The 15,182-nt window shown below is 34.9% G+C and overlaps 1 protein-coding gene across 6 annotated transcripts in view; it reads right to left on the reverse strand.

The window, feature by feature from the left end:
• Robo2 (roundabout guidance receptor 2) overlaps positions 1–15,182 on the reverse strand; it is a 1,234,122-nt gene that overhangs the window by 51,949 nt on the left and 1,166,991 nt on the right. For all 6 annotated transcript variants that reach the window (XM_051150142.1, XM_051150139.1, XM_051150140.1 and 3 more), the window contains 2 exons: positions 13,923–14,094; positions 5,472–5,654 (listed from right to left, as the gene is read on the reverse strand). In XM_051150142.1, coding sequence (XP_051006099.1) covers positions 5,472–5,654; positions 13,923–14,094 — 355 coding nt within the window. The remainder of the gene's footprint in view (positions 1–5,471; positions 5,655–13,922; positions 14,095–15,182) is intronic.

The following is a 15,182-nucleotide window of genomic DNA, read 5'->3' on the forward strand; positions in this document are numbered from 1 at the left end:
AAACATGCATGGACTTGTCCTAGGCCACCTGCACAAACATAGCAGATGTGCATATTGGTCTTCATGTGGCTCTCCCAACAACAGAAATGGGGGCTCTCTCTGACTCGGATGCCTACCTTTGGATCCCATTCCCCTAACTGGGCTGCCTTGTTTGCTGTCAGTGGGAGAGGATGCGCCTAGTTCTGCTGTGACTTAATGTGGCAGCCTGTGTTGGTACCCAAAGGGAACTCTGACCTCTCTGAGGAGGAGAAGGGGGTGTGCAGGGGCGAGCTACTTGTCCTTTTGAGGGAGAAGGTATCCCTGTGCGGCCCTGGCTAGGGTGCCTCAGTGTACAGACCAAACCGGCCCCTGCTTGGACATCAGTCTGGCTCTTCCTCCAGAGACCCAGGATTAGGTGTCTGTCACTTAGCCCTGTCCCTAGTTGTACTTTTTAAATGAAGGTGGGAAGAGGACAGTACATTTCTTTTTCATCCTGTGCTCCAACTTGAAGACAGAGAAAAAGTAATAACAGAATAAAAGCAAGTGGAAAATTATGACCAATTAGAATCTTTACAATGGAAATTGTATATGATCTTTAAATAGCATTTTTCAGAGCCAATAACAGAAAAATGATGTCATTTCAAAGAAATATTTCCCTTCTTGTGGAAAGAGCCTGGGATGAGGAAGAAGGATGCCTGGCTATCTCCTTGCTACTGTTTCTTTATGCACAAGCCAGTCACATTGTGTTCAGCAGAGATAAACTTGAAAGGACGTTGACTGAGAATCAGGAAGTTCTGCTAGCATTGCGGCATAAGGACTTCCAGGGAGCAACCTATAGAAGCTTCAGCATGCACATCTAAAATGTTTTAGAATTGCATTAATATTTGAAGTTATTTTGCTTTTTATGAAACTCAGGAGAAAAAGGGATTTTTCAAGTTTGTGTCATATACAGAGTAGTTCGATGCCTCTGATGTTACTAGTTGGAATTAATCACTGTGGCATGCCTACTGGAGCTGGAAGGCAGAGGGGGAATGTAACTGTGAAGAAATTGACATTTTGAAGCAAAGAAGCTTCTAGAGTGCCTATCTGTATTAGGTCACATTTTCCTACTCCAAAAGGAGACTTTAATGTTGCAGCCAAGACTTTTTTCCCTTCATGATGATATGAATGTATTAATCCCTTTTAAATAAGCATTAACCAAGCCTAGAAAATCAGACTATAAAAATGCCATAAAAATCATTGAGCTGCCTTTGCATGGCTCTGTCAAATAATTTCTATTTCACCAACAATTCAAAAATCCATGCATTGAGTATTTACTGTGATATTATATCCTCGATCATGCTAAATTGTTAATGTGTAGAGAACTTTCAAAAATATTGACCTTATAGATAAGTCACATGATGTAACATACCACTCTGAAAGTGAACAGAAATGCTTTCATTACACTTTGATTACTCCAATAATTATAAATTTAAAGAAAAACAGGAGCTGGAGAGACAGCTTAGTGGTTAAGAGCACCGGTTGCTCTTCTATGGTACCCAGTTTAATTCCCAGCACCCACATGGCAGCTCACAACTGTCTATAACTCCATTACCAGGAGATCTCACACCTTTTTCAGACTCCACAGGAGCCCAGCCTGCACCTGAAGCACAGATATACATACAGACAAATCACTCATATGTATAATATAAATTAAATAATTAAATTTTAAAAATGTTTTGAGATACATGTAATATTCAAATATTATTCATATATATACATGTATATATTCCTATAATATATTTAAATCTAATTGTAATGGGATTACATAGATTTTTTTCAAAATCTATTCACTTTAGCTACTAAAACTATTATAATTGTGACCATACTTTCACTTTGTATTACAAAATCATCTAATATTTTCTTTATAAATCTCTCTCACTTTCTAGCATCTGAAGTTGTGACTCAAAATCCTTCCTCACAGGGACCAGAAGATTGTCCTCTTTGGTGAAAATAACAGTGAATGTCACTACCTGTTCTACAGTTGTGAAAATCTACTCCACATACAATGTGAGATAGAAAGATCTATTGAACAACAGTGGTCATTTGTGGGTTTATATGACACATAGAGCCTTTAGCAAAACCAAGCTCGACATTTATATTCGAGAATTTAAGTAAGAGAAGAAAACACTGAAAGAAGAGCTACAAAATGATATTCAGTACTTCCTTGAAAGTCCTCTGCTTTTGGCTGTGCACAGCAGCAAAACATGTTTAGAACAGATTCTTCTCCAGTATAATTTGAATACACTAGTTTGTATTGATTCTTGCTTATGCAGTGAAGGCTTAGTCCATTAATGTAGTCTCATAAATATGACAAATTCACTGGTGCCCAGAGAAAAATTTCAACACTGGGGAACTGAATTTTGTTTTTCTTTTTACTCAAAGTTCACAAATACTGCTTTTGTAATAAAAATCGAGTTTCAGAGAAGACATAAAGAGATGCAGTGAGTGTTTTGCCTACATATTTTGTGTGGAAGAAACCCTGCCAGACTTAGCGTCTCACACTGCACTCTATTTCTGTGCCACCACTAATTAATATCTCCCTTATTCTTACTTCTTGTGCCTAAGAATAGACTTGTGACAAATGTACAGGAAAAGAGGGGTGCTTCAATCAAACTTGACCTGCCCTACAATCCTATTTCTTATCAGTTTAGCTTTATTCAAAGTCTATGATGTTTAATGCAGAGATTGCATCAATCTTTAATTATATTTTAATGGGAATTAAAAAAACATAATTGGGCCATATAGTGATTTAAATATTGGCTCTAAATTGACTTGAGTTGTTGGAACTTGTGACTCCCATCATAAATTAATTATTAGAGATGACACAGACATAACCAGAGAGATCACCACATCATTTACACATAGTGGTGAAACACTAGAAACTTCAAAAACATCATCTTGTTACTGAAATTTCATGGCTCTAGTTTTTTCTGATTTTGTATTTATAATGGTCAAACAGCAAATTTCCAAGAGAATTTTTGATGAAAAGAAGCATAAAAAGGGCCAATGCAGCATATTTACTCTGTAATTATAAAACCCTTACAAGGAAAGTAAACCTTCACTACTCTATGCTTTTAGAAACGACCATCCACTTATTCAAAGAAACCATAATGACAAACTTGTGAGAACATGTACATAATTGTCCATTCCTATTTAAAACCCCAAATTACCCACGTTCTGTAACGACAGAGATGTAAAAATTCAAAATGTTAGAAGACTGGTGAGTAGGAAAGAAAATTTGGAGGCATTATTACAAGCCAGATAAAAAATGTTACTTCCATGGGAGTAGGCAAATTTTCATTTGCTTCCCATCGAGGAGAGAACATCAATTGCTAGGAGGCAAATGACAAGGATAAAGGACATCTATCCTCAGAGTCAGCCATCTATCAATTAAGTATTAAAGTTTTGAAAGGCTTCTCCCTGGCTTGGCCTTCTTCCAAATATCTGAAGGGCAAAGCACATTCTGAGTTAGCAGTTCTCCTCCAAGCTCCTGGACATCAATCACAATGAGTCATGATAGTAGAAAATGGACAATTCTTGTCAAACTCAAAGACCAAAAGATATTGTCAAGTTAAGTGCATAGGTTTTTGCAAAGACCTGCTGTTGAGAGACAGGAAGAGATGTCTGTCTGATGTAATTGTACTGAAAGTGCAAACTAAGGGCTGTGAGAGCTATCCTATTAATTGGTAGTGAGTGAGTAAAGAAGGATGGCAGCTTCAAAGGCACTATTCCATATGTGAATAAATTAGGACTTTTCATTAAAGTGACTTCCACACTCTATCTTCTGTTATTATCACTAAGTCAATTGGAAGAATAAGCCTAAAATTGTCCTTGAGTTATATCAGGTCTGCCATATGTTTTATATAATGGATTTGGGTACGTCACATAAAGACATATAGCTTATTGGCTGATGGAACAAATGGGTTGGTTGACAATATCTACAAGGGGGAAGGTAGAGGGCTGAGCTGCAAAAATTGTACTGAAATACTGTTGAAGATCAAGACGTTGCTAGCCACCTGTTGTTACTAACTGCCCCTTTCTGGTAAGGATCTCTAATTTGTTCAGGTATTTAACTATTAGATGACAAAGGGTAAGAAAGCCAGCAGCTTTCACCATTGTGAAGTGGGACTGCAAGGCTTCTAGTCAAAAGATACGCTTCTTTTTCTAGACCTGATTAGTTATTAGCAAATTGCATTTTCATATGCTATAGACAAATAAGAACAGTGTTATAGTTAAGTTGCCATTTTTAATGTGGTAACTTCACAAGTAGGTCAACTAATGCATACTTTTGCATTTTGTAAGTGGTAAGATGTTGTATTGCATTTTCCATTTCTAGCATAAATGTTTTAATAACCAATTTTGACAAAGAATTTTTTGGGTATCAGAATATCAGATACAATGTCTCAAAACATTGATTGCAAGTGTATAGGATACAATTAAAACTGCTCCCTTGAAATTCTACAGAGTGGTTTACTGGGAGTTAGTAATATTTTACTGTTGTTATGGAATCAGATTAAAACTAGCTGCAATGTAAATTATAATAGAATACATCTTCACTACTGAATTCATTCTTTCAGTCACTGATGCTAACTTTAGTCTCTCTCTCTCTCTCTCTCTCTCTCTCTCTCTAATTTCTAGACTCTATATCTCTTTCTTTTTCTGTCTTAGCCCCCCAGCCCATCGATCTTTCTCTCTCCACAGATGCTTAAATGAACACCATCTAATATTCTTGAAGTTCGCTTGTATTTTCGTATAGGAAACTATTTCCAGAAATGCTGTAGAGCATCCAGGGTCTCTGCTTTCATTTCTCCTACAGCTATTTCTGATTCCTTTCTTCCTCCTTTGGCTTCCCTCTGTTTCTACTTTAGAGAATAGTGCTTGTTCACACTGAAATAGACACCCATTTAAGTGAACAGTAAATCACTTCATTCATGCCTCATCAGTTTTATTAATTCTGGTGAGATTTTTGCTTGTTTGTCTTATTTCCATCTGGGACATTTCCCAATGTAATCTGCATTGTAGCATACTAAATGCTGATTTTCAAATATTTCTTTCTCTGAGAATTTTAATAACATCTTGCCTAAATAAGCTTCTCAAAAGATGTCTTTATAGCTAGAAGGCCTGTGTGTGTGTGTGTGTGTGTGTGTGTGTGTGTGTGTGTGTGTGTGTGTATGATTTTGAAGAACTAGTTGAGAAAAACAGTTGAGCATTTTATCAGTGTCTACTCTTGCTATGCTTCACTGGAGATACAAGCAGAAAGATTGCCTGTGGTCATAAAACGATATGGTCAAGAGCAAGGCACTGAAGCATGTTGCTTATAATTGCATTTTACAGAGCAGGTTTTTATAACATGCCCAAATCATCCATTTGTTATTCCATTCAATTTCTTCCTCTCATTGCATTACATTCCAAAAGATAAGAGGGTTTTATAGCTGAAAATAGTCTCTTACCAGCATAATTGCTGAGTCCCTTTCTCTTCTTTCTTCTCCAATACAACCAGATGCTAAAGCCCATCAAAATTACCCAGCAGGCACCACCAATGCCAGCTATAAATGCTGGTTGCTTCACGACATCAGTGATTTGCTCAGTTATGCTGTTATTGTTTTCAGTAATGACAACTTCGTTACGTCCCCCTGTGGAAGGAACAACTGTGTCAGTAAACACTAAGAGAAATAATTGCAGGAATACAAGCACATTATGCCACAGGCACTGATCTGTCCTTGTAAAGCATACTTGGTATTTGTTATAGGCAAGGATTGTCAGAATACTGATAAGAATGCTTTCAGTTAAAAAAATACTAAATCAGGTGAGTTTCTTCATTAAGAAGAATATATTTTTATTAATTTGTGAAGGACAGATTCTAAACCACTTATAGATTTATAATATTATAAATAATGCTTTGAATAAACTATTAGGAACTGAAATGCCAGATACTTTTAAAAAACTAGGCAAAGTGATTTTTTAATCAAAGTTCTCAAAGTAAAAGTACTTGCACATTGCTTTTTTCCTACTGTTTTACTTGTTTTCAAGTAGAATAATTCACAAAATTATATAATTTTATAGAACCATCAATAGTCCACCAAAGATGTTATGTACAAGTACCCTTTGAATTTTGAAAAGGCAAAAAATTCACTGTATAGAACAATAGCAATTATGAAAGCATCAATTCTTGTAGCTCAGTGTATAATTAAAACAATAAGAGATACTAAAACACATGCACTTCCTGGGAGCAGTTAAAAGAAATTTGACTTTTAGCACCGAATCAGGACAGGATATATTTCAAAATTTTATACCTGTAAAAAATAAATTAAGCAAAACCAATCCATACTTAATAGATTGTGTATTTGGAGAACCATCATGACATTGGCCAAAACAATTTTAAGATCTATTTAAAAATTAAAAACTTATAAAATGAGAATCAAGTGATCCTAATATCAATATCATTTCTAACCAGTTAATATTTAGTAAAAAAAAAAGTATTCAAAAGGTAAATTGCAAGCAAAATATAACAGGGAGAGTCCAACAGATCACATCTTACTAATTTTATTTTGTTTTATGGAGCACTGTTATATGCTATAGACAGCATGGTGTTTGACCTCCTGAATAGGCAACTCTCTCTGCCTCTTACTAGGTAGTAAATTCTGAGGTTGGGTCAAGAACTTAACCTGTTTGCCCCTGACTCAGATGATTGGCAATGCTACTGTTTCTTATATATATATATATATGTGTGTGTGTGTGTGTATATAAAAGGTGTGTGTGTGTGTGTGTGTGTGTGTGTGTTTAATTCACTGTGATTTTTGTTTCCTTCTTTTTTTTTAAAGAAGTTTCTCTTTATTATTCTAAAATAAAGTTTCACATCGTCTTTCAGTCCAGCAGTTTTTAAAGGCGTCTTCCTTCCTTAGAGCAGGTGTTAAACCTCAAGATGTCTTGAATTGTCCTACTCAGCTGAGTTAGAAAATGGGAGTGTTTCTTGTGCCCAGCAAGTGGAAACCACTCAGTGTACCACTTTCCATGCATAGAACAGTTATAAATAAAAGAACAATCAAACACTCAAGATTGCAGACGTTGAGATACTTGCTAGATGAGGACAGAAGCAGCTATGGAATATTTCTAAGAAGCTAACAGGAGCATCAGATCTGTCCGATGTGATGTAAAAGGTTACATTAAGAGCATCTGGGTTGGTTTTTCAGACTTGTCTGGTGAATTGTTAGGCTTGAACAGCATGCAAAGCTCAAGTACTTGCTTATCAACCCTGCTGATCTTTGTTTCCAGGACAGAAAATGCACACCCATTTCTGAGCTTTACCTGCCACCGGTGACTGAACATGAACCAATGATCTGTAGATAGCAGCGAGACACTTTGTTTTCAGCTCTAAGCCTTAACAATGCTGTGGCAGGTCTCAATCCTTTCTTTATCCTTACATATTTGGTACCAATATGTGTTGGTGGTCATCATGTCTTTAAAAGATAGAAAATCTCTTGCTTGGAATATTATAAATTGCTGAATAACTATGGAATGGAAAGGGCAGTCACTTTCATTCTAAACCATATTTAACTGGGCTATGAATAAGAAACATTATTTTGTTGTTAAATAACTCAAACTTCAGGATTATTTTTATAACTGCTAGAATTTTCTTAAATATATAGCTACCTATATATACACATATGTACACACATGTATAGATATACACACATATATGTACATATATGTTTCATTAATGAAAAATATGTTATGCCTTTTTAAATTTAAAATCAATTCAATTTTGTAATATATCTTTCTTGTGTGCTATATGCACCTGTAGATGTTTTATATATATAAATATAAAAGGCTGTACTTCAATATCATACTTTAAATATGTTATCCCATTATCTTTCTCAATAATAACAGTTTCCAGAAAGCCCCCAAACAAACAGCAAACCTCAAAACCTTGATATATAGCACAGGGCAAAGAGTAAGAGAAGTCTTGCATCACTTTAAAGGGAATCCTTAAATGCTTTTTGTGTGTGTGTATGTATTATGCACTATTTTTGTAAGCCATTATATATTATTACTACTTATGCTGATGTTTTTTGAAACAATGTTAATTTTCCTAAATAGAGCACAGACAAAGGTGATGGGCCCCATCATACTCTATGGTTCTTGCAGGGAGAAAAACATTATGAAAGGTAGTATCTTCCTCCCATTAGAGAGTGATGAAGAATAAAGCAATCCATTGGAATGTAACTCAGATGGACACATCAGACTCAATTGCACCTATTCCTGTGGAAGTGTGTAGCTCTGCTGATGCTTACCAACTCTCCAATATGAGTGTGATGGGTGAATATTTAAAAGAACAGTTTTATTATTAAGAAAGTTTATTTAAAACTTTGTCAATTCATATTTGTTATTTGAGGTACTGTTTGGTATGGATAAATTTCTTTTTTTGTCTGTTAGTTTCACTACAATTTCATGTGAAATTTGTTTTCACATAGAAAGTGGCTAAGAAACAAAAACAAAAAGAAAGAATAACATAAGTTTAAATTGGTGAAAGGTTATGCATCCTATTTTACAGTATTTAAGTATCAGTTTCCTCACAACACTGAGATGGGATAATTGAAACTTTACACAGTCTGGCATAACAGTGATCTAAAATGATGAACCATAAACTGCATCTAATGCCAATGCATGACTTAATTAGAAAAGGGAAAAGAAGGTAAGCTTGAGTCACTGTACATGCCATTTCCAGTATGAATATACAATGGGGGAAACATAAATTGAAACAGCAAAGGAGATTGGCCATCATTAAGCCACTATTCAGCTGAGGAGTAGCAGTTGTGTACAGAGCCTTATCAGACAAGACGTGAAGCTTGATATGGAAGGATAATTAAGGAAACAATTAGGGAGAGTCTCAGGACAGCAGTAGATATTAAAAAGAAATGAATCTCTGGAGGACACGGTCTTTTCTGGGTCGAACTGGACTTATAGATGTGCATGTCCTCATTTTCAATACTGCACTTCTGTGTTGCGTGATTACCTCTTGAGTATAGCATATTCTAATTACCTGCATAGAATACAGGATATTCATTGATTTCATTGTTTTATTACTATGAAAATTTCAACACTTGTTTGATAGACTATTATGGATTAAAGGGTATTCGAAAATTCATTGAGAGACTCAGTCTTCTGGAAATAATGCAGTCTGGTAGAACTCTGCAATTTACTTAAAATAATCCAAAATAAGTCCAATACTTTTTACTATGATATAATTGTTCTGAGAAAAATGCACTCATCACAACATAATAGTGATTTCATGTAATGTTTTCTTGGTTCCAAGTGAATCAGGTTCCCAAAATAGTGTGAGAAAAGAGAAGAAAATTTCCATTGCCTTAAGAAGTCATCTTATTTACTAAATATAATATAAACCAAGACAGTTATTTGTCAACCTTATTTATCTTTGAGTAAGAAAAACTATGTTCAGTAAATATAGTTTATGTTTGTTTCCATTTTGGGAGATCTCAGGGAGAAGCAACTTTTTTTTTTAAGCAAAGTATTCACATTCGTCAACAATGATGCAATTTAGAAGTAAAACACATAGTAAAAAGAGATATACTTGTGCATATTTTTTGTTTCATTTCTCTCATTTGGAGAAGAATCTCCACACATAGCTCCAGCTGGTCTTTGGCTAACTGTGCAGTCTGTAACACTCTCAAACTCATGATTATTTTCTTCAGTCCCCATAGGAATGAGATTATAAACTATACATATGTGGTACCACATCTGGGCCCTCATAATTTTAAAAATAAAAATAATTGTTAAAATAACAAGGTTTATTTCTAAATACTTTAAATAAAGTGTGTATTTGTGCATATATATATTTCCTTTTGGGTGTACCTGTATTTTTTTCTTATTCCAATTTATTTTAGTAAATCTCAGAAGGGTAAGTTTATAGGTTTCCCTCAGGTTAAGGAATTAATTCAGTTTGAACAACTAATTAAGAAGGTAAGGCAATTTAGAGAAAAAGTAATGCTTTAACTTCTTTCCTCAATGCTATCCATTTAGCAAACAAAGAAAACTTGAGAAGTCTAAAACTTTTACATTATGACTAAATATAAAGTCTTCTCTATACAGGAGAAGAAATGGTTACTCAGAATTTACGATATCCTATCTGTGTATCATTTTATCATATCAGAAAATAAAGGCAAAAATGAGTGCTTTGTGAACTCTTGATATATATAATCTATTTTCTTAAAATTTATTGTCAATATGATGCCAATAAGAATGAAGAAAATTGAGTCTAAGAACTAAGAAATCAAACTCAGCTTATGAGGTTTGGCTGAGCACTTTTATCTGCTGAGTTATCCCACCTTCCTAAGAAATAGAAGGTAAAGAAAGTTTTTTTTTTTTTTTTTTATTTTTAAAAAGATACAGAGAGACAGAACTTAACATAAAGAGTGAAAATTTAATGCAAATATTTAAAGAGAGGACCTAATACTAGTGTTTCAGACAAAGTACATTGCAGAGCAATAAATGTCACAGTGAATTAAAGAGAAATACCCAAGGATGGCAGTGAAGTAATCTCACTAGGATGTAATCCCACTAGGATGTAAGTCTTAAAATAAAATCACCCGGTAACAAATAGACCAAACAAAAAATTCAGATTAAGGTCTGGGGAGACAGTTCCTTATGAACGAAGTGATGGAAAGATGGCTTGTTATATATACTGAGGGTTTGAGAGATGGTTCCACAGTTATATATCTTGCATATAAGCAAGAAGACTGGAGTACATATCCTAAGGAGCAATATAGAGGTTGGGTGTACATGAAAAATTGTCTGTAATTCTAGCACAAAGGAAGCACAGACAAGGTATCCCCAGACTAACCTTATTGTACTGGCCAATTCTGAGTATGATCAAGAGATCATTATTCAAAGAACAAGAAGAGTGAAAATACCCAACATCAGTCTCAGGTCTCCACACACACACACTTGTGAACATGTATACAAACCACATACATGCACACTATGATCACACTAAAATCACCAAAATTCCTCCTGGCATGGGTACCATCACCACGTTACTACACTGTTAGGGAGGAGACAACTTTAATCAGTCCTATCAAAACTCCTAGAGAACATAGAGGAGAGAGAAAGTCTTCCCACCTACTTCATAACGCCATTCACCTTCATCCCAAAACCTGACCAAGATATAAAATGATAAAAAGACCCAAGAAGGAGAATAATCACCAATCAGCATCCTCCATGAATACAGTCACAGTTCTTTACGAAGTGATACTAAACTACATCCAGCATACTCAAAGTGTATGACAATGAGCAAGTGGTGCTCATTCCTAGGAATACAAAGATGATTTACCTCTTAAAGGTATTCAGTGGAAATTAGCATGTCAAAGGCAACAAAAAAATGGAGAAATAAAATAGAAGTTTACCTATAACATAAATATTGAGAAAAGCCGACTTTAAACATTTCAGCAGTGTAAGCCATGTGCCAAGCACTCACGAAGTATATCCACAAAACATATAAAAGACTAAACACTGAAAACTACAAAACACTGCTGCACGGTAGTAAATAAGACTTCTGCTATGAAAACATGTATTATGTTCCAGGAAGAACTCATTGTTACATATACTCAATTTAACAAATAGATTCACTGTCTTTTCAACGGCAATTCTTTGATACCTCTGTAGAAACTGATAATCTGACCTGAAAAGTATGTGGAAAAAGAAAAGGCCTATGCTAGTCACCAGAATTTCATATAAGAAGACTGTGGCATTTTCACATTACCCAATTTTAAAGACCACTGAAGCTTTAGCAATGTAAACAGTGTAGTTTGGCATATAAACAAATATAAATGTTATGAACCCATATATTTACATTATTAGGAGAGGTGTCTATATATGCTATCCATTCAATTTAATATGTTTATAGAATATATAAGCCTCAGCCTTTCAACTTCAAGCAATTACCTGAAGATGAATTGTCACTCTAAGTATAAAAGCTAAAATTAAAATGCTTCCAGAAAAAAATGAAAGTTCCCTGTCTGGAGGACAACACAATTTCTCTATCAACAATATATAACATGGAAACAACCTAAGTGTCCCTCAGTAGAAGAATGGACTAAGAAACTGTGGTATATTTACATGATGGAATACTACTCAGCTATTAAAAATGAGGAATTCCCAAAATTTGTGGACAAATGGATTGATCTAGAAATTATCATAATGAGTGAGTTCACCCAGAAGCAAAAAGAGACAAACGGTATATACTCACTTATATCAAAAACACTAGTCCAAGGGATATATACCATGAAAATCTTTACTTACCAAGAAAGTGGGTCAGAGGAGAGGATATCCGATTGAGACTTTAGGCAAGAGTAGCATGGAAGAAAGAGGAAATAGTAGGACCCACAGGGTCCTGGAAACCTACAAGAAGAACTTTATGACAGGCAGATCTGGATCCTGGGGTCCTCCTCAAACTAAGGCACCAGCCAAGGAGAATATAGGCAGTAAGCTTCGAACCCCTACCAAGACCTAGCCGACGAACATGATACTCTCCACCGTTGAGTGGAGAGTGAGATCTGACTCTCACAGGAACTCTGGTGCCCCTTTTCTGACCATGTCCCCCAGACGGGGAGACCTGGTGGCACTCAGAGGAAGGATAGCTAGTTACCAAGAAGAGACTTGATATTCTGAGAGCATATATAGGGGGAGGAGGTCTCCCTCGGTCATGGACATAGGGGAGGGGAGAAGGGGAGAAATCGGAGGGAGGGAAGAATGGGAGGAAACAGGGGAAGGGCTAACAATCGAGATGTAATATGAATAAATTAATAAAAAAAGATAAGAAAAAATACTAAGTAGTACTTCATTTAAGTTTAATACTTATCAAAAGAAATATTAAAATAAATGGTCTAAAAGACTAAATATGTAAAAGAACAAGAAATAAGCATAGGCAAATCTGTTGCACATCATAAACATGCAAAACATTTGAAACTAAAATCATACACACAGTTACAGCCACTGGAATACATCCTTCTACAGACTGATATTACCAAATGTTGATGATGATGATGCAGAAAAACTGAAAGCCCTTTCCCTCATTTTGGGGAATTTCACATTTTACAATTTAAAAATTCCTTAGAAGTTTCAAGTAACATTAAAAACGCGTAATCCTATTATCTGTAAATTCCACCTTGGAGAATTTCTTCAAAGAAATGAAGACATGTTCTTGCAAAGGCTCAACCAGAATGCACATTCTCTCAAATAGGAAATTAAATAGACAAAACAGAGCACATCCATAGGGTTCAAAACCATTCGGTAACCAAGCATTTAAACTGTTTGAAAAATACACCAAAGAATTTACAAAAATATTACTTGAGTCACAAGGCAGCCGCAAATTATCATGTCCTAGATAATTCCATTGGAGCACTTACAAGGACAAATAAACATCCTCAGGAGTGATAGGAAACACTTTTATTCAAGAATGTGAATGAATTTAGCATCAGGTTTTTCTCTCATATATAGTTTTGCATTACCAAGTTTTTTTTAGGATTTTTCTGAGAGGAAGCATACAGCTTTGAGTCAAACATATTCCCTAATTATTGCCTCGTTTTTTCAAATTTTCATTGAATAGCAAGTGTTAGTGAATCTTTGAATACTAATAATTTTCCAGGCAATCTTTAACAATAAAACTCAATGTTTGTACCTGGAAGACTATGGGACACACATACAAACATTTGTTTGTGTGAATTATTTCTAAGAACTCATGTTAATGAATCGAGTTGCCAGTATGGGTCCACTAATCAATGACAAATACCTGTCATAAATAACTGACTATGATCAAGATGAACACAAGCTCCCTTTACTGTCCATGGACAGATGCTAAAGTTCAGATGCCATACCCTGATACTCACCGATTATTATTGGCTGTGGTTCACTTTTCACTCCAACTCCTGCACTTGTACTAGCTGCCACTTCCACCCGGTACTGAATTCCAGGGAATAAACCACCTATTACTACAGAGCGAATGGCTGCATCCACAGTTTTGTTGATATGGAAGCGTGTCTCATTTCCCAGACACCAGATCTATAGAAATAGGAAAATAAAAGAATTAATATGGCATTTTTTCCTGAGAATTCAACTACTGTAATTGATTACATATTTGTTCACAGTGACCCATCAATTTTGTAGTCTTATGAATGGTGTTTATAAATGATATCTATAGCTATCCTCCATATATTATGTATATTTAATGTGTTTTTGAGCTGGAGCAGTGTGACAAGCTGCAACTCTGTCACATTCCTTTACATTTCTCCATTTTCATGTGCATTTACAGAGCAATTTAGAAGGCACAGTGACTCCTTTGACACATAGGGAAAGTGATGGGTTATTTCAAATGTGACATTTGTGTAGATAAAATCTCCTTGTTTCCTCTGCTTACTGTACGAAAATATCTTTTATACATAAATCATCATAAATTTGGTGATTGTGTGTTAATGGTGCATAGGTACACAGTACTATCACACATGTAAGATGACAGAGTTGATTTAGTGTTGTTATGTGAGGATATATACCCTCCTTAAGCATGTTTACTGAAAATATGGTGGGGAGATTAAAAAAAAAATTCTAATTACCACATCCAATTGCTTGAGTAAGTGGACAAAATTCTACTTAAAAAATAGCTTTTAGAAATAAAATTCAATCTGCAACTTTTTTGGGATAAAATTATTTATCATACTTTTTCACATCAGCAAAAATTTGTAAAGTAAGATGGGATCTCAATTAATGGCACTGGCTCTGCCTAGTATATTATTTTCCATATTCTAGAATTATATAAAATATCAAAATTTATTGCTTTGAATTTTTTCAAAGGTTTAATATATAACCACATCATGATTTAGTAAAATTTTATTACAAAATGTAGACACACTTTGTGTCTTACACATCAATGATAGTAATGAAACAACAGCAATGTATCATTCCATTAATTTAAAAATGAAACAATTACTTTTTTGCTATTATGTTAAAAACTTGTTTCAATGGCCATATTTTTCCCAAGGAAAACATCACTGAGAGATGTTTCCCAGTCCTTCCTCTATATTCCTTTTTACTTTCCTAATGCTTAATTCATTGCTCCTTGATGAAACTGGAGAACTTGGGTTTAATGGGACAGA

This window comes from Acomys russatus, chromosome 8, assembly GCF_903995435.1.
Source record: "Acomys russatus chromosome 8, mAcoRus1.1, whole genome shotgun sequence".
In the NCBI taxonomy this organism is placed as follows: Eukaryota; Metazoa; Chordata; class Mammalia; order Rodentia; family Muridae; genus Acomys; species Acomys russatus.